The sequence below is a fragment of the Euleptes europaea genome, chromosome 14 (assembly GCF_029931775.1).
Source record: "Euleptes europaea isolate rEulEur1 chromosome 14, rEulEur1.hap1, whole genome shotgun sequence".
Taxonomy (NCBI): domain Eukaryota; kingdom Metazoa; phylum Chordata; class Lepidosauria; order Squamata; family Sphaerodactylidae; genus Euleptes; species Euleptes europaea.
This window is the reverse complement of record NC_079325.1, coordinates 13,529,932-13,553,624: the sequence shown is the minus strand read 5'-3', so window position 1 is coordinate 13,553,624 and position 23,693 is coordinate 13,529,932. Positions and strand designations below refer to the sequence as shown.

The following is a 23,693-nucleotide window of genomic DNA, read 5'->3' as shown; positions in this document are numbered from 1 at the left end:
CTGAGACCCTGGAGAGCCGCTGCTGGTCAGAGTAGACAATACCGACCTTGATGGACCAAGGGTCTGATTCAGTATAAGGCAGCTTCATGTGTTCATGTGTTCCTCTATGATGAAAATATGGGGTTGGATCCAATCAGCTTTTTCAACTGTGAAAAAAGGAGGAGGGAGTCCCTTTCACCCCACTATGGGACCTGCATGGAAAAAAGCCATGTGGACCAGAGGCTGCAGTAAGACAGGGAATTGGGTGAGATTCTGTGAAATAGCTGTCTAGAGCCAGCGTGGTATAGTGGTTAAGAGCAGCGTTCTTCCTGTGAGTTGGTGAACCAAAGACCAATAATACGCAAACACAAAAGATACATGATGGACGCTGCAGTCTTATGCAAAGTTACGCCCTTCTAAGTCAATTAAAGTCAATGGACTTAGAAGGGTGTAACTCTGCTTAGGACTGCACTGAGAATTAGCTCACAGGTAAGGAATGAAACAACCTTAAATTTCAATACTAGAATTTTTTTTTAAAAAAAACCTTTGCTCTTAACTGTCTTGGGAAGGACTGAGAAATGCACAGAGAAACTCAATAAAATTTGTTGAACGAAACAGAAGGACAAAGGAAGCTGCTTTATCCTTCAATGGACGATAGGGCCTTCTTGCCCGATATAACCTGTGCAGACAGGCAGTGCCTTGCCAGTGTCTCAGGCAATGGTCTTTCCCAAACCAACATCCTGAGACCCTCTTTTGAAACCAAGAGGTTGAATCCAGGACGGTATGCAAGCAAAGTCTGTGTTTTATCACTGAACTATGGACCCTTTCTCCTAATCCAAGATCCACTGGCTCTAGTGACGGGAAAATACAGTAAAGTGCAGAAGGCTCCAATGTTAAAGTGAAACATCCATTTTATCCCCTGGTTGGATCTTGATTTTCTATCAAAGCCGTTATGTCTGTCTGTTTCTGGTGGGGTCTACATCAACTCTGTTATCCTTTCCTCAATGCAGATAAAATTTGCAGCTGTCGTAACAAAAACAAACAACACACAATATTGCAATGCTGAGACCATCTTAGAGCTTAAGACTATTTTTTTTAAAAAAATACTGGCACAAAAATTAATAAAATATTTTTTTTTTTTACAAATAAAAAAAAAAGGATTTGGTCCCTCCTGATGAAAATCTGCCTTTTTGAAATGCAAAATTAGCTAGGACCACAGTTATTGGCTATTCCAATGTGTTTCCCCTGCAATATAGAACATTCTGTGCCCTTAGACTATCCCCCTCACTCTCCCAAAAATCTTTCCTTGGGAGACTTTCAACCTTGTGGATTGTCAGCTTATGACCCCAGGTCATAGATGGTCGATAAATGCATTAAATAATTCTAACAGGATGGTTTTAAAAACAAACAAAACCTTTAAGCTCTTTCCCCCCGATTTTTAAAATTTCAACCTCCAATAAAACTCATCAAGAACTTTTCTGTCTCCTGCCAACTAAAACTATGTCACAGTTTTGTCCAAAAGCTTAGTCTATTCCTTCCCATCCCATCCCTGTGCCACCAAGGTAAATGCTGAGTTTCTTTTCAAAGGAAAATCATGGCAGTGAAAAAAGGAAGTAGAAAGTCCACTAGGATTTCTAGATGGAGGCATGGAATCTTCTCCAAGGTTTTCGTTCCAGTCTCAGTCTTTCATTCATTCGTCGGCATCGGGTTTGACATCCAACATGGCATGGAGTTCCTCAGGCGTGTATCCCAGCAAGCTCTGCAGATCGCACACAAAACGGTAAACGTACCGTTTTCCTGCAGTCTTGTGGATTATGTTCTTGTCGTAGTAATAGCGCAATCCACGGCTCAGCTTCTCGTAGTTCATTTTTGGCTTGTTTTTCCTCTTGCCCCATCTTCTGGCAACCTGGAAATGGGGAGCCCACCATCCCAAAATTAATATAAGTTATTTTCATAGGGGAGGCAGAGCGTGGTGTGTTACTTACTGTCAGGTTGCTTCTGACTTATGGTGACCCTATGAATTAATGACCTCTAAAACAACCTATTCTTTACAGCCTTGCTCAGGTCTTGCAAACTGAAGGCCGTGGCTTCCTTTATTGAGTTAAACCATCTCATGTTGAGATCACACTGAAAATTCTATGCTTTTCCAAATGGGTTTAGGATCAATGGATTGGGAGAGAAAAAAACTGGACATTTTTTAGAAGAAATGGTGCTAACTAACATAATTTATGTAGCACCATCAATACATATGGCAGAATAACATCAGCAAAGAAAACAGGCCCTGGCACCAAGGAACATACAGTATTCATTTCGTAAAGGCAGAAGACAACAGAAGAGGGAGGAAATAGCAAACTAAGGATAACAGAGGAGCTGAAATGTGAAGTTCAATGACCTGTACTTAGGACCCTCTGCAATGGCATGAGGGGGAAATTGGGGGGGGGGATTACACTGTTAGATGGAAATTTAGTCTGGATCCAACCCCATGAGGATAGTAGGATTGTAGGAATGAGAGTCATGGTCAGAGACGTGCCATGTGAGAAGGACAAAAAAGACAAGGTGGACAGTGCCTGTGGAGAACTTCAGAAGTGCAGGCAACAAATTTGTGCTCATGAAGAGGGAAGACAGCAAGGTGCATAATATGACATAATTTTGATTCTTCTTTTTTTAAAGGGGAGTTATTTTCCTTTTTACCCCCATTAATCCAGAGCACATACAAGCCCAAACCACCCACACGTCCTCCCATACCTCATCAGGATCGGAGAGCTTGAATTCCCAACCATCCCCTGTCCAGCTGATAAAGGACTGGCAGGACTTGTCCGTGAGAAGCTCCAGCAAGAATTGCCACAGTTGAATGGGTCCACTACCTAGGGAAAGGAAAGGAGCACAGGTAAACAAGGGAAATGCTAGGAAGGAGATCTGCGAGGAGGCAAATTGACTTAAAGGATCAATAAAATACAACTTGTTAGGTAACTCAGAATGATCTGTGGAACGGATCCTGCCCTTCTTCCAAGGAGGTTAAGGCGGCATACATTGTTCTCCCCAATTCCACTTTCTCCTCACAACAACGCCGTGAGGAAGTTTAGACTAAGAGAGTGTCTGGCCCAGGATGCTTCATGGCTGAAGGTGATTTCAACCCAAGCATCCCCAAACCTACTCCAATATGCTAACTACTATATCACATTGGCTTTCCACAGACAGTGTTTCAGAAACATAAGACCTTTGCTATCACTTACCATTTCTATAGGCTTCAGAAATTCAAATTACCATTTTAAAGTATACTTGGAAAGGGAGGTGCAGACTAAGATTATGGACTAAACATCATTTGGAAGAGCTAGTCCAGGACTTACACGAGCAACCTCATGGGCTACACAGCTTAGATGTGGCCCACAATGCCGCAGTGTATTTGGGCTACAAATGAGACATAGGCCCATGAGCCAGCGATGATGATGATGATGGTGGTGAAGCAGCAGCAGCAGCAGCAGCAGCAGCAGCAGCAGCAGCAGCAGAAGAAGAAGAAGAAGAAGAAGAAGAAGAAGAAGAAGAAGAAGAAGAAGAAGAGGGGGTTTATACGCCAACTCTCTCTACCTTTTTAGCAGACTCAAACCGGCTTACTATCTCCTTCCCTTCCTCTCCCCACAACAGACACCTTGTGAGGTAGGTGGGGCTGAGAGTTCAGAGAGTACTGTGACTAGCCCAAAGTCACCCAGCAGGCTTCATTGTGTAGGAGTGGGGAATCAAATCCGGTTCTCCAGATTACAGTTCACCGCTCTTAACCACTACACCACACTGGCTCTCTGTATAAAGTTATCTATGTATAGTGATACATTACTTGTGTGTGCAATATATGGGTTTTTATTTAACCACGGATGAAGGCCTGTTAGCCAAAACGTGTATGGCGTGTGGTTATAGTCTATCAACCTTATGAGTTGCCATTGTGCCTTGTTTTATCATTTTTAATGTTTTTAACCTTGATATAAGCACCTTAAAAACATTTCCCTGTTATATCATTTTACCTTCTCCACCCAACCTTGGGTACTCAACCAAACCTACAAATCAACCCATGATGTGATGACACTTCACTGTAGAGGTGATGGGAGGTTGGGTGTGGCAACGTGCAATGATGTCACATCACATCACACACAGTGTGTAGACCAGATCTGTGTCATTAGTGGAAGCCAATGGGATGTTTCACTAGCAATTATTCACCTCTAGTCCTCGGTTACATAAACAGGATTCTGTTTCCGGCACTCCTGCAAAGAGGACGCATGCTCTAGACATGAGAGCACCGTTCCCTCCCGCCTGCCAGAAAGCTCTTGGCCACAGCCTGACCTCAAGCACCCTCCTGCCCCCACGTCTTGCTGGCAGCCTCCCCTGACCTTGACTCTTTGTTCCCTGGCTGTTTACTGAGATGTGATAAAGAAGCAGGTAGGTATGAAAACCATTTGGCCTCTTTCCAGGGGCGTGTTGCTGCAGGAACAAGCTACCAAAGCTCGCAGAGAACGAAACCTCGGAGCCAGTGAGTCAGCTCGGTGGCTATTAATGTATGTGGAGGCCGAGCTCAGGTTCGTGTGGGCGGCCAGAAGCGGGACCAAGACTTGCAGGCCCTCACCTCAGTTTAACTTCTTTAGCATGTATCACCACACCCTGACTTAAGGTCAGCGTCGCCCACCTTTTTTCAGTCCTTTATTTCCACGCTCAGGCCAATAGCCTGCAGTTTCAAAAATCATCTTCATGTGCTTTAGTTCTCTGTGCTGGGCCGGTACCCCTTTCTGTGTGTGTGTGTGCTTCTGTTGGCCCTTAAAATAGACCTGTGAGGCCTTTTGACATTTTATAACTTAAAAAAAAAATCTGAAATGGTTTCCTCTTCAAGTTGTCAGATCGTGTGTTCTTTGCCCCTCGTTTCCACTGTAAAGGCACCCCCACACACATACCCATGCATTTATTGAATGTAAATCTCTCAAGAAGATCTTGCCAATGTTCATTCCCTTCAGTCAGGTTTCTCAAGGCGATGTGGGCCACATCTTAACAAGCAGGATTAAAATGGTCAGAATAATGACCAGGGATTCATCAGCTTCGGTCTTGAGATGCTGAAGAAGTTAACTGAGGAAGAGGCTGTGGATTAGAGATATAGCATCTGCTTGGTTTACAGACGGTCCTCTGTGGGATTGCTTCTCCACTTAAAAGAATCAGGTGGTAGGTGATGTGATAGACCTCTGCCTGAGAATATGGAGAGCTGCTTCCCCTCAGAGTAGACAATACTGACCTTGACAGACCATAAGAGCTTCATGTGTTTAATTGTAAATTTGTATGTGCTCAGTAATTTAAAAAAAATGCCAATGTTGGTTTTAATGGAAATTCTCAGTGTGTGTGCATGTGCGTGTCATCGAGTCACAGCTGACTTATGGCAATCCTACAAGGTTTTCATGGCAAGAGATGTTTGGAGGTGGTTTGCCATTGCCTGCCTCCACGAGGGCTGAGAGTGCATTCTGAGAGAACTGTGACTGGCCCAAGGTCACCCAGCAGGCTTCATGTGGAGGAGTGGGGAATCGAACCCAGTTCTCCAGATTAGAGTCCGCCGCTCTTAACCACTACACCATGCTGGCTCTCAATGGAACTTCAGGCACCTACATAATTTTGATTTCTGAGCCAGACTGTCACACTTCATGCATGGATTTTATTAGGAGGATATTGTATGCTTGGCACAATGATACCTTCTAATGGTTCCAACCCTTATGAGAGTACAAGTGATGACTAGGCTTTTTTGGAAGCTGCTCCAGTATTATAGAACACTTTTTCCCCAGACAGGGTTGCCAGGTCCCTCTTCACCACCGGCGGGAGGTTTTCGGGGCAGAGCCTGGGGCGGGGGGTTGGAGAGGGACTTCAATGCCATAGTGTCCAATTGCCAAAGCAGCCATTTTCTCTAGGGGAACTGATCTCTATTGGCTAGAGATCAGTTGTAATAGCAGGAGATCTTCAGCTCTTACCTGGAGGTTGGCAACCCTACCCCCAGATGACATCAGAAGAAACTTTTAGAAAGGCTTTTGGCTCATCTGAGATGTTTTTTAATACTCAGGCTTTGAAAGGAAACTGGTAGCGGCAAGTGCCGACAAGTCACAGCTGATTTATGGAGACCCACAGGGTTTTCAAGGCAAGAGTCATTCCGAGGTGGTTTGCCATTGCCTGGCTGCTGGACTTCCTTGGAGGTCTCCAATCCAAATACTAACCAGGGCTGACCCTGCTTAGCTTCCAAGATTGGACTAAATTGGGCAATCCTTGGCCATCCTGCTTGGGCTCTGTTTTGAATGTGTTGTTTAATGGCTACTTTTTGATGTTTATAAAATGTATTGGTGTTCTTGTTATTGCCCAACCCTGGCCCCAGTTTTCTGAGGAAGTGGTGGATTCTGTAAATGTTTTAGATAAACAAATCATAAACTCTTAGCTGCAGTTCCTCAAAATCACTATCTGCCTGCCAACCTCTAATGAGATAAGATTTGCATAAGGCAATGGGCAGATCAAAAGAAATTAATAGGGCTAATATAACTTTCTATTCCTTGACTCCATCATCAACCAAAAGGGAGACTGCAGCCTAGAAAGCAGGAGATTGAGACTGGGAAGGGCAGCCATGAAGGAGCTAGAAAAGATTCTGAAGTGTAAGGATGTGTCACTGGCCACCAAGATTAAGTTAATTCATGCCATCGTATTCCCTTTTACTATGTATGGGTGTAAAAGCTGGACAGCGAAGAAAGCTGATAGGAAGAAAGTAGATTTCTTTGAAATGTGGTGTTGGAGGAGCATTTTACAGATACCATGTATCTCCAAAAAGACATATCAGGGGGTTATAGATCAAATCAAGCCTGAAGTGACCCTAGAAGCTAAAAGGACTAAACTGAGGCTATCGTATTTTGGTCATATTATGAGAAGACAAGAGTCACTGGAAAAGACAGTCATGCTAGGAAAAGTTGAGGGCGGTAGGAAAAGAGGGAGACCCAACAACGGATGGATTCACTCAATAAAGGAAGCCACGGCCCTCAGTTTGCAAGATCTGAGCAAGGCTGTCAAAAATAGGACGTTTTGGAGGACACTGATTCATAGGGTCACCATGAATCAGAAGCGACTTGACAGCATTTAACACACACAATATAACATCGGCACCACCAACAATAAGCATCCCCAATATGCCAGCAAACACCCTCAAAAGGAATTCAAAGGAGATCTAATTCAAATGCAATGTATGTGCATATTTTGTGGGAGGCCAAAAAACTGCAAAATGCTTTGGTATTCTACAATCTAATTAAAACTGAGCACACACTTTTAAACTGGAGCCTCAAGAGACCTTTGCTGAAAAGGTCACACGCTTATGACTTCAGTTCTCCAGCAGGTTTGAAGACGCGGTGGTTAATACTCTCTCCTCTGCATCTTTCAGACCAGCGTGGTGTTGTTCAGTGTTCCTTATCATAAGATTGTGGATTTCCCTACATTGCGGTCAAAGTTAGAGGAGAGGCGCATGTGATGCATTTTCTCTCAGTTTGTTCACTTTTGTGCCAAAATATGCTGTAACGGGAGCCAAAAACCTGCCAGATTAGTTGAGGCTGAACGGGACCACACCTGTCTTCTGCTCGGGGCAAATCTTTCCAGAAAGCTAGCGACAAATACAAGGCAGTGAACAATTAAAATAGCACCAGAGAAAGCCATACCGAAAAGGGGACTGAGACCATCACTGTGTGCACCAGAACATACAAGATTGTGTTCTCTTCTTTCAAAAGCACTCTATTACCCTAATAGCGGACAAACAGACCTCAGCTGAGACACAGATTAAAAAACCAACACTAGGATGCATTTAACAATTGCTGCAATTTAAATTTTTCAAGACCTGAGATTATTATTTTACAAGACAGGGATGCAACCACACAAGAATGGGATCTGGGGGCTCTAATGACCCCAACATTCATTCCTGTAGGGACCCACCAACCTGCTGATTTCTTGCTCATACATTTTTTTAAATGCTTTTGGAAAGAGATTCCGTATACTGCAAGATAAGTAAAGAAGAGAACCCTCTTACAGTACATTCCTGGGCACAGATAACAAATTGCTTTTTGTGATGACACCCTTGGAGCCGATGGCCCTTCCAAACAAATCTGGAGGCGTTCAATCTAAGTAGAACCCACAAAGTTTCGGACCCAGCAACATCTCCGCCCACCAGGGAAAGAAAGCAAGTTCCGGGCTCCCCTTGAGCACAGTCTGCTGACCTTTGCCCCAGGGAGGTGGGGGGAGGTACTAAGAATAGAGCCAGTCAGAGGGGACTCACATGCTAAATGCGATTCACAATGAACCCCCTTGTCTCGCCTTCATAGTAGTGAAGAGAGCCCTTCAGCAAAAGCCGTTGCAGAGTGTCACACGTTAGGAATCCTCAAGCATCCCTAGGAAAATATGACTCTTACACAAACTATATTGTGACTACAGTGGGAACCCTGTTCTAGGAAAGCCCCTTTTAGGGTGTGTGCAGAGAACACACACATAACAGAGACATATTTCCATAGTTATATTACCCATCTCATAGACTGCTTTCCAACCCCCCACTGCACTGGTCTGACCAGTAAAAACACAGATGTCCCTTCTTCCAGATACAGACTCTATTTTCTGTCCCTTGTGAATTGCATGTGTGTGAGTGTGGGGGGGGGGTCCTTGATAACATTTTATTTATTTATCTTGTATCTAGGGTTGCCAACATCCAGGTGGTGGCTGGAGATCTCCCACTATTACAATGGATCTCCAGGCGACAGAGATCAGATCACCAGGAGAAAATGGCCGCTTTGGCAACTGCACTGAAGTCCCTCCCATCCCCAAAAAACTCTGCCCTCCGCACACTCCACCCCCAAAATCTCCAGGTATTTCCCAACCTGGAACTGGAAACCCTACTTGTATCCCACTCTCCCCACATGCCCTACAACTCTCATCTTTCTTTCCCAAAATCAGCTCTGTGCTTTTAAGTAAGCAAAGAGCCAGCCACTGCAGAGTAAATGGATACTGCAGGTGAACAACACTCTTTCGGAATGTGCAGCAGCGTTGGGTGGGGAAGGATTGGACTGTGAGCCCCGGTATAAGGAAGCAGGTGTTACAAGCATGTCTCTACATTCACCCACGAAATGTTGGAGGGTACAAAAAGTGGGTTCTTTCAAGCAACCAATATGACAAAGGCAGTCGATTCCAGATTCTCCCAAGTCCCACTCTTGACTCAGGAGATTCGGGCCTGGCTCCAGCCACGATTCGGCAGATTCCTCCATGTTCCACCCCTAACCTGCCAAAATCGGGCCTTTGCCCCTCTTGTTTCTAATCAAACGCTGCCAACCCAAGACCAACATCGAAGTCAACACAAGGGGCATCCGGACACTCTCAAGCACACCGCACAAATGGCTTTGAGGCTCCAGGGTTATTCTGTGCCTAAAAATGCATTTCTCCCCTGCATCTGGTTCGAGGGATCGCATTTTGTTTGTTTGGGGTTGATTTGGCTCCAGCCTGCTTTTCACACTCTTGAGCGATGACTGTTCTGCAAAGTGCACGCTGTAAATGTGTCAGTAGCAGCCAACTTTTTCTTCGCACACTATGATTTGTGGTTCCAACGTGACAGAACGCCAGGATGTAGATAGCAAAGGGACTGCCACATGTTAAACTGCCGGCACGATGGGGAGTGGCCAAGGGAGCTGAAGTTATTAGATCATATAAAGATGTTATTACCCTACTAACCTTGACATACTTGTTAGTAATTTGCATGCCCACAAACAAGACGACTGCAGCAGCATCCTGTCTGTGTTCCACAGTACCTAATATAATAGGCATGCTCCTCTAATCCTGGAGAGAATAGGTATGCATCATGACTAGTATCCATTTGGACTAATATACACTCCCCTCTTAAAGACTTCCAAGTTGGCAGCAATCACCACCCTGGGGCAGGGAGTTCCACAGTTTAACTATGCGTTGTGTGAAGAAATGCTTCCTTTTATCTGTCCTGAATCTCCCACCCTCCAAAGATCTGCCAAAGATCTGCTCTCAGAGGGCACATTTGGTAATATGATTCTGTTTACAGCTTTCTCAGATAAACCAAGGCCATTAAAAAAAAAAGAAACCCAATAAACTGCAACACTGGCCAACCATGAATGCGAAGAGCTAATTCTGTTCTAATTTGCAAGTGTCTGGCAGGTGGCTGAAGTCACTGATGCAGCTCAGAGACCTGCTTCTTGGCTGTCTCTGCCACCTAAAGAGTTCAGTGAGAACTGATTTATAATGCACATGGGTTTCAGTGCCAAATTCTTGTATGGGAAACGGCGATCCTGCGTTAAGCTTCAAGGGCTGTCTTGCATTGCATAAAAAAAAAACAGATTATAATAAATCGAAGAGATGGTAATTGCAGCTCATGTGTGTGTTAAGTGTGTTAAAGGGATATGATAACCATCTTCAGGTACTTGAAGGGCTGTCATATGGAGGATGGTGCCGAGTTGTTTTCTGTGGCCCCAGAAGGTCGGACCAGAACCAACGGGATGAAATTAAATCAAAAGAGTTTCCATCTAGACATTAGGAAGGAATTTTTAACAGTTAGAGTGGTTCCTCAGTGGAACAGACTTCCTCGAGAGGTGGTAAGCTCTCCTTCCCTGGAGTTTTTTAAGCAGAGGCTAGATGGCCATCTGTCAGCAATGCTGATTCTATGACTGTAAGCAGTTCATGAGAGGGAGAGCATTTTGGCCATCTTCTGAGCATGGAGTAAGGGTCACTGGGGATGTGTGGGGGAGGTAGTTGTGAATTTCCTGATGTAGGGGGTTGGACTAGATGACCCTGGTGGTACCTTCCAACTCTGTGATTCTATGATTCTAAGTGCCGTCGCTTCTGACTCATGGTGACCCTATGAATCCATGTCCTCCAAAATGTCTTATTGTTAACAGCCTTGCTCAGAACTTGCAAACTGAGGGCTTATGCTTCCTTATAGAGTCAATCCATCTCATGTTGGGTCTCCCTCTTTTCCTGCTGCCTTGAACTTTTCCTAGCTTTTTTGTGATCAAAGTACGATAGCTCCAGTTTAGTCATTTTAGCTTTTAGGAACAGTTCTGGCTTGATTTGATCTAGAACCCACTGATTGCCTTTTCCATGGTATCTGTAACACTCTCCACCAACACCACAATTCAAAGGAATCTACTTCCTTCCTGTCAGCTTTCTTCATTGTCCAACTTTCACACTCATACATAGTAATGGGGAATACTATGGCATGAATTATCTGCATCTCACAGACTGCTGGAAAACTCAGTAGAACCAAGGTTGGTCTAGATGTGATCTCGTCATGTGTCTAGGTTTTCAAACAACGGATACTGTGCTAAAAAACAACAACTAGTGATATAGCTTGGGTGGAGGCCCTGGTCTTAGTCTAAACCACACAAATATTACACTAGCATGCTAGTTTCTGAGTTACCCTGTGACCCTGTGTTATCCTTGTGTCCCCCACATGTTTGTAGGGGAAGATAATTAAATCCCAAGATAGTTGGGATTCCTAAAGTCTGCCACTTTCAGTTAATTTTTACTGTCCTCCAGCTCATAAGGATCACACCAGGAAGGTTCACTGGACTTGTTTATTGTGCCCAACTTCATCTCACTGTCTGGGTAGGATGCAGCTTTAATGGGATGAGAGAGACAATAGCAATCACCTGAAAAGCTTCACTTTCTTTCCTGGTGCTATTGTTTTCCTCTTAAATGGACGGATCTCTTGCTGTGACTACCAACGACATGGCATGAGCTGGTTGCAACTCAGAGGTGAAAAAAGAACTTGTTGACCTCAAACAGGAGTCTGGCGTTTGCCCTGACGGTTTTTTCTGGTGGGCAAAAGGGTGAGCCACTAACTGATAAATGAATTAATAGAAATACTTTAGAAGACGATCTGAGCAGGGTGAGGACATTTAATGTAAACGCCTACTCAGTCCTAGCTAGGCAGCATTTGAAAAAAAAAACCTGTATGTGAACAATCCTGACCTGGATAGCCCAGGCTAGCCCGATCTCATCAGACCTCAGAAGCTAAGCAGGGTCAGCTCTGATTATTACTTGGATGGAAGTACACCAAGGAAGTCCAAGGTTGCGACACAGAGGCAGCAATAGCAAATACCACCTCTGCTCATCTCTTTCCTTGAAAACCCTGCAGAGTCACCAAAAGTCAGCTGCAACTTGACAGCACTTTCCACCACTGTTCCTTTTGAATGCTCAATGAAGAAGAAGAAGAGGAAGAGTTGGTTTTTATATGCCGAATTTCTCTACCACTTAAGGGAAACTCAAACCAGCTTACAATCACCTTCCCTTCCCCTCCCCACAGACACCCTGTGAGGTAGGTGGGGCTGAGAGAGCTCTAAGAGAACTGTGACTAGCCCAAGGTCACCCAGCTGGCTTCATGTGTAGGAGTGGGGAAACAAATCCGGTTCACCAGATTAGCCTCCACCGCTCATGTGGAGGAGTGGGGAATTAAACCCGGTTTCCAGGTCAGACTCCACCGCTCCAAACCACCACTCTTAACCACTACACCATGCTGGCTGGTCATGTTGAAGTCATGTTGAAACTAATGAGGAAATCTGGTGATAGACCTGACTTGGATGGTCCAGGCTAGCCTGAGGTCATTGGATCACGGGAGCTAAGCAGGGTCAGGCCTGGTTAGTACTTGGATGGGAGACCACCAAGGAAGTCCAGGATTGCTACACAGAGGCAGGCAATGGCAAACCACCTCTGTTCATCTCTTGCCTTGAAAATTTTAGGGGGTCCACCATCCATTGGCTGTGACTTGATGGCAAGGGGGGGGAGTGAACAAAGCAAATGTAGCCCCTCCTTTATCTCCACCTCCCCACCTCCCTAACTGAATAAAACATCAGACAAGTTGCTTTTCAGCTGCTGAAAGTTGCCTGAGCTGTTAAGACTGCCCCGACTGTGGAAATCAGTTAGAAGCTGTGAAGACTTGTGCAGTTAACATTCTTGCTCCGCAGATAAGACCAAAAAAAAAAGTTGAATCAACCTTTCTGAGCAACCATGGCAACTTATTAAATTAGGTCAAGATGCGGGGGCAGATAAGACAGCTTGAAAAGCCGCTTGTTTGCCACCAAGTGAGGGAGACATCAAAAGCCAAGCTGGTGAAATGCATCACCTTTTTTTTTTTTTCAGCTAGTTGCTAGATACCATCAGAAAGCTGGGCCTGGCTGGGGATTTGAAAAACACCCCCTCTGCCAGCCAAAACCATCAGCTGGGGCAAAACAGTGTTGTTTTCTCTCCATTTAGTGCCCCGGGATTAACACAGTGCGTGTTTCAGGCGTCCTGAATCAGAGGATCTTTAAATGAGAAGTACAAGCGAGCCAAGCCGTACAGGGTGAGAGGAGACCGCTGTCTCCATGGAGCATTTTGAACCTGCCCCAGTCCCAAAGGCTTGGAGAGAAGGAAGGGAAATACAATCACTTTACATCATATTGAAGGTCACTGCCAATTTCTACATAGCCAATTTCACCATGAGCCAGGGCTGGTGTCAAGAGAGGATATCTACTGAGACTTCCGTTCCAGCAGAATGTCCACCCCTGGACCACAGAAGCATGGTCCATCACACCAGGAAATGGGAGAGTGTCCCAGAAATTCCTAAAATGTTGCAATTGCTCATTTCCCCGATGGGAAGGGCTGCGCCCAGGAAGGCATGTCAGCACTGCTCTTCCATGCAAGAATTATGCCCTGCTCCCTCCAGATCTGGGATATGGTTTTTTCCCTATCCTTGGGGCAAAGTAGATCTGGGAAATGGCTTTTTCCCTATTCTTGGGGCAAAGTAGAAGAATAAGAAGAGTTGTTTTCTTATATGTCGACTTGCTCTACCACTTAAGGAGGAATCAAACCGGATTACAATCACCTTCCCTTTCCCTCCCCACAACAGACACCCTGTGAGGTAGGTGGGGCAGAGAGAGTGTGACTAGCCCAAAGTCAACCAGCTGGCTTTATGTGTAGGAGTGGGGAAACAAATCCGGTTCACCAGATTAGCGCCCGCCACTCATGTGGAGGAGTGGGGAATCAAACCCGGCTCTCCAGTTCAGAGTCCACAGCTCCAAACCACTGCTCTTAACCACTACACCACGCTAGCTCTCTGGGCTCCATGCCAGTAGACCCAGGCTCCACTGCTGAGGAAATGGCAGAACACAGCTCTCTCACATGAGACTCTGCCAGAGGTCACTACTAGGGCAATCTAGTCAGAGAGACGGAAGGAACTGAATTAAGAGACTTTTAACCTGCCTTTCTCTAAGGAAGAGTCCAAGAAGCGCAGACTCCATGGTGGCAAAACTTGGGTTTGTGTCTGCATGGGCCGGGAGGGAACAGAGCACAAAAGGATTTTGGGAAGGCCCGGGCATGCCTGAATACAGACAAAGCCAGGGGGAGCAAGGAGGGTCCTCTGCCCCTGGGCTCCCTAATTTTCCCCCTCACCTCTGCCACACTATGCCAGCAGATGAATCCGGCACCTTGTGATGCAGGATAAGCTGAGAGAGACCAACTGACCCATGGGGGTCATGCCTATACAGCCCTTCCCCGCACTATCAATTCTGCACACCCCGTATAAACCTGTCATATACTTTCCCATCCCGTCTAATCTCCTGAAAGTCAAACTAGACAAAAGAGTGGAGTCCTTCATGACTAGGAACAGACTAGACATTTGCTTTTTTTAAGAGTTGGGTTTCGCGTAACTGCACAGCCGCTGAAGAGAATGGCTATTTAAAAATAAAGTGGAGTGCATTTAGGCTCACAACAGGGCTGGGGGGAGAGGAAGGGATACAAGCTTTCAAGTTCTGCAGAACTCTTCACAAGGCTGGATGCTAAAAAAAATAAAATAAAGGGTGTGAGAGAGAAAAAAGATATTTCAGGCTCTCTCTCTCCCAACACGTTTTTGGTTCTTTGACATCCAACGCAATGAAGAGCTCTGCAAAACTCAACAGCTTGCGTGCTGTGTTATTTTAGCAGATCCTGACAGAAGGTAGTGTATGGCTTAATTCTGGATATTTTTTCCCCTTTGGATTTTATTGATTTGTTTTTCAAAATTTACACCCCGCCTTTCTGCCCTCACAAGGGCCACCGAGGCGGTTAACCATTTTAAACGTACACAATAAAACCCACATTAAAAAAAAATCCAACAAAAACATTAAAACAATTAAAACCAGAGCTAAAATACATACAAAACATGGCAATTAAAAACACTGGGCAGGAAGGAGGGAATGCCGAATGCAGAAAACATACAAAAGCAATTTTCCTCCAGGCCAGATTGGCCAGGGATCCTGGAGGGGTTTTTTCCCCATCTTCTGGGCATGGAGTAGGGGTCACTGGGGGTGAGGTGGGGAGAGGTAGTTGTGAATTCCCGCCATTGGTCAAGGGGTTGGACTAGATGACCCTGGTGGTACCTTCCAATTCTATGATTCTATAAACAAACAAACAAACCCAGAGACGTGCAATTCTAAGATCTCATATATATATATGTGAACAATATCAATGGTATTATTAATGCTAAGTGTGCATCCATTCCAACTAGACTCGATTTCCATTGCCCAATTTCTCCCAGCAATTTACCTGTGTAACCAGCCAGGGCAGCAGCGGGGATGACCGGTTTGTCCTTGTTCATGTCCGCTCGGTCTCGCACATAGTCCTTAAAGGTGCCTTTGGGCTTGTGGTTGGGCAGGGAGACTGGGTAGTCCTCCGAATCAAAGCTGTCATAAGAAGGGACGCGTTGGAGACTCTGGAAGGACGACTGGCTGCTCCACGACTGTGTCAGCCGGTCACAGCTGTCATAGCTCTCTATGCTCTCGAAGGAATCCTGGCCACCGAGTTTACCTGCAAGATGAGAAGGAAGGAGTTGGCATCCCTGGTTTCCATGAAAACGACGGGGGACATTTTAATCTGAACTCCACTGCTTGGGTTTGCAACGGTGACGATGCTTCTCATCCCTGTTGTTTAGTTTTCATGATCAGCATGAAATTGCATTTGCTATCCACCCACTAACGCAAATGGATGACTCTTTTGTTGGCCTTAAGGACTGTCCTTAATCTAGGATTGCCTTCAGTCTACATGAAAGAACCTCCATCACTGACTGGACAGCTCCATAGAGATTTACAGGTTTTCTACCAGCTAAAGATTGAGAGTGGTGTAGTGGTTAAGAACACAGGTCTCTAATCTGGAGAACCGGGTTTGATTCCCCACTCTTCCACATGAAGCCTGCTGGGTGACCTTGGGCCAGTCACAGTTCTCTCAGAACTCTCTCAACCCATGCAGAGGCAGGCAATGGCAAACCACCTGCAAATGTCTTTTGCCTTGAAAACCCTACGGAGTTACCATAAGTCAGCTGCAACTAGATGGCACTTTACACAATCACACACACATAAAGATTGGGAGGGGCCATGGCTCAGTGGTAGAGCATCTGCTTGGCATGCAAAAAGTCCTAGGTTCAGTCTCAGGCATCTCTAGTTAAAAGGTTCGGGCAATGTGAAAGACCTCTGCCTGGGGCCTTGAAGAGCCACTGCCCGTCTCAACAGAAAATACTGACCTTAATGGACCAAGGGTCTGATTCAGTTTGTGTTCATCTGCACTCCCTCTTTAAGCATAGAGTTTCAAACAGGATTAAAAAAAAATACTTGCATTGCACTCTCCAAAATTCCTCAGTCAGGCTGTTGCTCAATGATTTGCTTCTTTACTGACAACTTAAGAGCGTAATAGGATCATTCAAGTTCACTAATTTCCCAAGCTGGGCTGTAAACAGCTGCTGGGATTGTGTAAGACCTCCTAGAGAAATTTCCACTGGCAGAGATGCTGGCAGCCCAAACCCAGAGAGCTCATCTCCAAAAGGGAACGGGAGGGGAGTTCAACTGGCACATTTGCTGTGTTCGGATTTAACAGCTCCCTTGAGAATACAGGTGGGGGTGGGACAGCATGCCGGAAAAAGCATCTTCACAGGCTACAGAGCTGGATTTTTAAGCCTTGTTCATTCCAGACAACACAGTCCCGGGAATGTAAAGGGGAGGGCCCACGTTGCTGTGGAGGAACACACGTTTTGCATATGGGAAGTCCCAGCTTCAATCCATGGCAACTCCCGTAAAAGGATCTCACATTTAGCAGATCTGGGAAAGGCCTCATTCTGCCTGAGACCTGGAAGGACATCAGATGAGTTGATGCTGGGTTAAACTGGCTAATGGCGTAACAGCGTCCTGGAGGACATGCCTGAATGCTTTGATCCCTTAATTGACTGACGTCCCGAGAGACCTTTTTTTTCAAAGCCCTCATTGTTCCTCCGGAGCCTCACCCTAAAAACAAATAGCCACTTTCCCAAGGCTTAACAGCTTTAAAAGGGGATGACCCCAAGCCTGCCTGGCAGTACATTTTATTACCCTGAAAACCTGCTTCCTAATTTCAGAGATGTAGCGTACAAGGTTGCTAATCTGCTATTTTAAATGGCAAGTCAGTATAGAGTCAGTCTTTATAGAGTCAGTCCTTCTCATGTTGGGTCTTCCTCTTTTCCTGCTGCCTTTGACTTTTCCTAGCATTATTGCCTTTTCCAGTGACTCTTGTTAGATGGGTTTAAGCATGCTGGAAGACAGGATGGTGGTGTCAAATGCTTAGCAATGATGATCTAGGTTATGTAGCAAAATGTCTCTTGATCGACTCGAAAGAAATACCGAAGGAGGAGGAGGAGAGTTGGTTTTTATATGCCAACTTTCTCTACCACTTAAGGAAGAATCAAACCGGCTTACAATCACTTTCTCTTCCCCTCTCCACAACAGACACCCTGCGAGGTGGGTGGGGCTGAGAGAGCTCTAAGAGAACTGTGACTAGCCCAAGTCACCCAGCTGGCTTCATGCATAGGAGTGGGGAAACCAACCCGGTTCACCAGATTAGCCTCTGCCGCTCATGTGGAGGAGTGGGGGAATCAAACCCGGTTCTCCAGATCAGGGTCCACTGCTCCAACCACCGCTCTTAACCACTACAGCACGCTGGTAAAATACCTGATGGTTTGAAAGCCTAGTGGGGGGATTTCTCTAGATAGTGGGACAGGTAGGCAGCCTCTGTACCCCCTCAAAGGAAGAAACAATGACTTGGCTAAGCCCTAGTTCAAATGGCTCCTTCCTTCCTTTTGCCTGCTTGTACCAATGCTAGCCCTGACCTGGATGGCCCAGGCTACCCAGATCTCAGAAGCAAAGTGCCGCCACAGGATGGCCGGAAGCATACAACTATGGGCAGCACATAAATGGGAGATGCAGAGACATGGTATGTTTTTAAGGATTACCTCGGCTGGCGCGCCCCATGCACATGTTGTCTGATGTTACAACTTCCTGCTTTATTGTGAAGTAGTCTGTCTGCAAGGCATCCATCTGCACTGGGTCTCGGAGCAGGACGGACGGGTAGTCGTTCTCGTATTTGAGGGACAGGAGCTCTTCCGAGCTGATTGGGTGGAGGGTCTGGTAAGACTCGGTGATGAAGCTGGGCTCTGAGAACTCTGAGGGAGGAACACACTGAGCATGCTCAATACCATAACCTGCAAGCAGAACGAACGGCACAAATTAAAGGAACAAACCAAGAAAGGACCAAAAATGGGGGAGAAGAAAACAGTTACTGAGGAGAAGGCTCCTCTACGTAAGTACTCTGAAAGGGCAGGGCAGCTGACTCCATGCGATCCTTGTCTGAGGAAAGATTATTATGACTAGAAGGAGCAATACTGTGCTGGTCAATGGGCCAAGGTGCAAACCCTAACTGCGATCTCTGTGTAGAATTTTGCATGGGCTCATGCAAAACAGAGAAAGTGGAGACAACAGAACATGTCCTGCTGCAATGTCCCTTCTACAAAGGCATAAGATTGCAGTACATTCTCCCCATATTGTCATCCTTTCCTGGGAGATCGGAAGAAGCTAAAGTTCCCCTTCTCTTGGCAGACTCCTCTCGGGAGATAACCATTCAAGTAGCCAAATTTTGCCTCCGGTCTAGTGGGATTCGTAAACGGCTAATTGAAAACCCTTCCCCATAGAAGATCTTTTCTCCTCCTCTTCAAATCATCCTTCCCAGAATCATCAACTTTTATTATTTTAAACCTAACTTTAATTTTATTCAGAGCTGATATTGTATCGAAATAAAACTTGATTGATTGATTGGTGTAGAATTTTGACGATAACAACAACAAAAAAATCATGACAAACCCAAAATATCCCACTGAGCCCCTGACATCTGACCATTCCAAAAGAACTTCAGCTTCGATAGACATCTCCCTATTCTTTATTTATTGTCCCATGTTAAGCATTTGATAGTTTCATCCCTTTTCATCCTAAAGTAATTCCATGAAGGAAAATGGTTTGAGCCACCTTGTTTAATAAAAGTTTTAGTCAACTACAGTGGTGCCTTCTAGCTAATGGGTAATTCATTTATTTATTGGATATTTATGTCCCACATTTCCCCCCTGCCTGTTCAAGGAGGTTCAAGTTAATTATTTTTAACACCAACATTTTAAAACAACTATCAACAACAGGATGGTGTGGTGGCTACAGTGTTGGATTGGAATCCTGGGAGACATGGGTTCAAATCCGCACTCCTATTATGGAAGCTCACTGGGTGATCTTGGGCCCCTTCACAAACTCTCACTCTAGCCTACCTCACTGGATTGTTGTTGTGAGAAAATGGAGGAGGGGAGAACAATGTTCTAAGACACTCAAATCCCAATTGGGGAGAAAAACAGGATATAAATACATTAAGGCACTGAAATGCCTCTTAGAAGTGGCATTTCCATTCTTCAATAGGAAATTAATGCCCCTTCCAAGGTGGTGCCATTTCAATGCATAAATGCACCATCTAAGGCTATGTCTTTGTCTTCAAAACAACTGTTTTATTGAATCTGCAAACATTTGCATAGAAATCAAGTTGTCAACTAAAACTCATACAATGTGATCAATTATGATGCCTTTAGTTGGGTGGGTGACAATCCTGAAAATGGCTTGTTCTCTTTGTACCAGAGGGTGAGAGCTTGCTAAAGGCATTCAGGAATTCATGGCCGATGGCCAGTTCCCAAGTTATGGCTGACCCCCGTGGGTCACGTAGCCACTTACAAATTTCAAGTGGGAGGCCTGCTATTAATGTGGAGACTCCGCAACGCTGCTACAAATACTTCCTGACCGTGAGTATGTTTTCCCTGAATGGGAGTCAAGATTTCAGATCATGCTCGGAGCCAAGCTTCAGAAGCCCCGAGTTCACATTCCAACATTCGGCCCCAACGGACAGACCACGTGGCTCTTTATTCCCAATGTTCTGCCTAGCATGCAAAGCAAACCTTGCCTTCAAATGGCTGGGCATTAAACTCTGCTTACAGGTCTAAAGGAAAACAAACACAGACTTACTAATGAAGTAATCCGACGTGTAGCAGGATTCTGGATAAGTGGGGTTCATGCCGTTCGTTGGGTATGGCTTTGCCTCTTCTGCACCAAGGGAAGAAAAAGTGGAAGGGTCTGTTAAGTTATACTTGTAGTATTTTTCAGAGTACAAAAGACTTCATCATTTTCCTCCTTTATCCTCAGAACAATTCCTAGAGGCAGGGAGGATGAGAGACTGTTGCATACAACCGGTCAGGACACAAAACGAGTGGATTCCTAGCATAAGTATGTTTCAAAAAACTACACATGGATTATCATGACAGGCACCAATCAATCTGCATTGTATTTCCTGTGCTGAACTGCTTTCAATGCAGAGAATGTGTTGTGATTAAAGCTCAACACTCGGATGAGAAATTCAGTAGCATCCCTAGTTTAAAGTTATTTGAATTGAAATTTCTCACCTGAAACTCAGCCTCACTGTTTATGGGCCCCATGCCGCATATACTAAATGTCAAGTCTCTAGAGGAATGCCCCATTGTCAAATCTAATAACTTGAAGACCTTAAATTTTATTAAGAGTCCCATTCTATTCCCATAATAAAGATTCTGCGTGATCACTCACTCACTGAGTGACTAACAGCGCCATCCTAAGCAGAGTTATACCTTTCTAAGCCCACTGGCTTCCTGCTTAGGAAGGCTCTGTCAATTGTGGGATTATAGGTGAATTTAAAAGAGGATTAGACTGGTTCATGGAGAACAGGTCTATCAGTGGCTACTAAGCATGATGACTAATGAGAACCTCCATAGTCAGAGGCAGCAAATCTCTGAAGTGCTCAAAGGCAACATCATGGGAAGCTCTTAACCTCTGTACCTGTGAAACAGGATTCTGGACTATATGGGCTACTAAACTAATTCGGTGGTGGGGGGGGGGAAGTGACATCAAGTCACAGCCAATTTATGGCAATCCCATAAAGTTGTCAAGGCATGAGACAAACACAGGGGGGTTCCCACTGACTGCCTCTGCATAGGAACTCTTGACTTCCTTGGTGGCCTTCTATCCAAGTACAAACCAGGGCCGATCCTGCTTAGCTTCCAAGGTCTGACAAGATTGGGCTAGCCTGGCCCATCCAGGTCAGGGTAATTCAGTAGGGCTCTCATCTTCTCATTTTCAAAGTTTGTCACAGTGACCCCTGAAATGTGTGTGTGTGTAAAGTGCCGTCAAGTTGCAGCCAACTTATGGCAACCCCTTTTGGGGGTTTCATGGCAAGAGACTAACAGAGGTGGTTTGCCAGTGCCTTCCTCTGCACAGCAACCCTGGTATTCCTTGGTGGTCTCCCATCCAAATACTAACCAGGGCTGACCCTGCTTAGCTCCTGAAATCTGACAAGATCAGGCTAGCCTGGGACATCCAGGTCAGGGCGACCCCTGAAATGTGTGTGTGTGTGTGTGTTAAGTGCCGTCAAGTCGCTTCCGACTCATGGCGATCCTATGAATGAAAGTCCTCCAAAATGTCCTATCTCTGACAGCCTTGCTCAGATCTTGCAAATTGAAGGCTGTGGCTTCCTTTATTGAGTCAATCCATCTCTTGTTGGGTCTTCCTCTTTTCCTGCTGCCCTCAACTTTTCCTAGCATGACTGTCTTTTCCAGTGACCCCTGAAATACGCTTGGTCAAATTCAACAGGAAGGACTTTTCAGTAGTGTAGGTGCCATTTTGTGCAGAAACCAAAAGCACAGCAGTATAGTTTCACCCCTGTCCCTTTTAGCTATTGCAAAACATTTCAGTCAGAAGTGACTCAACCTACCACAGGCTATATAACAGGGACAAAAATGGCAGCAGACCAGGGGGGGGGGGGCTCCTTATCTCCATATATCTGGCTATTTTCAACTTTTCTTCTTAAAACCTCTTCCTAAAATAAACCCCGCTTCTCGGCAGTCAGCAATGCCCTCCATTTGACTACAAACCTTAGTGGATAGCTGCCGGCTGCAACCTGATTCCACCCCTTCCCTGTGGTCATCCACTCTACACTCTGGCAGACCTCATGATGCAGGGGGAGGGAAACGGGCCACCAAGGTTCCAGCTCTCTCAGTTCACACACAATTTGGCTTTATGGATGTGTGTGTGTGTTTCCCTTTCTGTAATCCCTGGGAGAAGCCAAAATTTAGGTACTTTGAACGAACCTGATTTCAGCAGAAATAAAAGTTACAGGCATTTTCCTTCCAACTGACCTCTGTGAGAAGAAGTAGTATAGGAAGGAAAGCTGCAAGAGAAGAGGCTTCCACTGAAACCAGGGAATGGCATCTCCATGACAGACTTCTAAGAGCATTCCAGTGGCTCTATAGATAGGGCCTACCTTAATAGTTAAATTATGGAACTCCCTGCCCCAGGATGTGGTGATGGTCTGCCAACTTGGAAGGCTTTAAGAGGGGAGCGGATATGTTCATGGAGGAGAGGGCTATTCATGGCTACTAGTCAAAATGGATGCTAGTCATGATGCATACTTATTATCTCCAGGATCAGAGGAGCATGCCTATTAGATTAGGTGATGTGGAACACAGGCAGGATGCTGCTGCTGCAATTGTCTTGTTCGTGGGCTTCTTAGAGGCCCCTGGTTGGCCACTGTGTGAACAGACTGCGGGACTTGATGGGCCTTGGTCTGATCCAGCATGGCTTTTCTTATGTTCTTACCTTGCATCTTACAACTCTGCCAGGTACATGACCACACAGCCCCAGGCAGGCAACAAAAGTGGTTGATTTATTGACTTTCTGGTGGCTGGTGAGGTCATACACGATGCAGGCTGGGTCAGGATCTTGGGATTGTGTACAAAATGATACCCAGCCTACTGATTAAGAGTACACACTGAACTTCCGTGAGGAAGCCTTCGAAGGATGCATAACTCGTGCCAACAGTGCATGCTAAAGTCACCATGGAGGTGCCATTGGAAGACGGCTTCCCCATGTCAAGTGATCTCAGTCGCAGAGTTTGAATGAACATCTCAGGTGACTGTTCAGGTGCTCAAGGAAGCACAGTCCCCATGTCCTAAGCGTATCTTATTCCCTTTACTAAAAAAAAAAAAAGAACTCATTCCCCAATACCAATGAGAAAGAAACATCTGAAACACCCAAAATATACCACGGCCAACTGAGCAGAAGGAAAAGACAGCTGCAGTTCCCACAGTTGAACGTGTTTACCTTCAGAAAGCCACAGGTGGCAATATGCCTGTCAGTGGCTTTCTGGGAAGAAACAAAATGACTCCCTCCCCTTCCTGCCCCTCAAAACAGCATAATAAGGCTCTGTCTTCATATACTATAGTAGCTTACAAAATGGTTGGCAAACACCTTAGTGGGCAGACT

The 23,693-nt window shown here is 45.4% G+C and overlaps 1 protein-coding gene across 3 annotated transcripts in view; it reads right to left on the bottom strand.

The window, feature by feature from the left end:
- Positions 1-1,660: 1,660 nt before the first annotated feature.
- The window catches only part of ETS1 (ETS proto-oncogene 1, transcription factor), a 112,704-nt gene continuing 90,671 nt past the window's right edge, over positions 1,661-23,693 (bottom strand). For 2 of the 3 annotated variants that reach the window (XM_056860315.1, XM_056860314.1), the window contains 5 exons: positions 20,370-20,447; positions 18,278-18,526; positions 15,574-15,834; positions 2,725-2,843; positions 1,661-1,885 (listed from right to left, as the gene is read on the bottom strand). In XM_056860315.1, coding sequence (XP_056716293.1) covers positions 1,670-1,885; positions 2,725-2,843; positions 15,574-15,834; positions 18,278-18,526; positions 20,370-20,447 — 923 coding nt within the window. In that variant the 3' untranslated portion in view covers positions 1,661-1,669. The remainder of the gene's footprint in view (positions 1,886-2,724; positions 2,844-15,573; positions 15,835-18,277; positions 18,527-20,369; positions 20,448-23,693) is intronic. The other variant, XM_056860313.1, reaches the window with a different exon arrangement.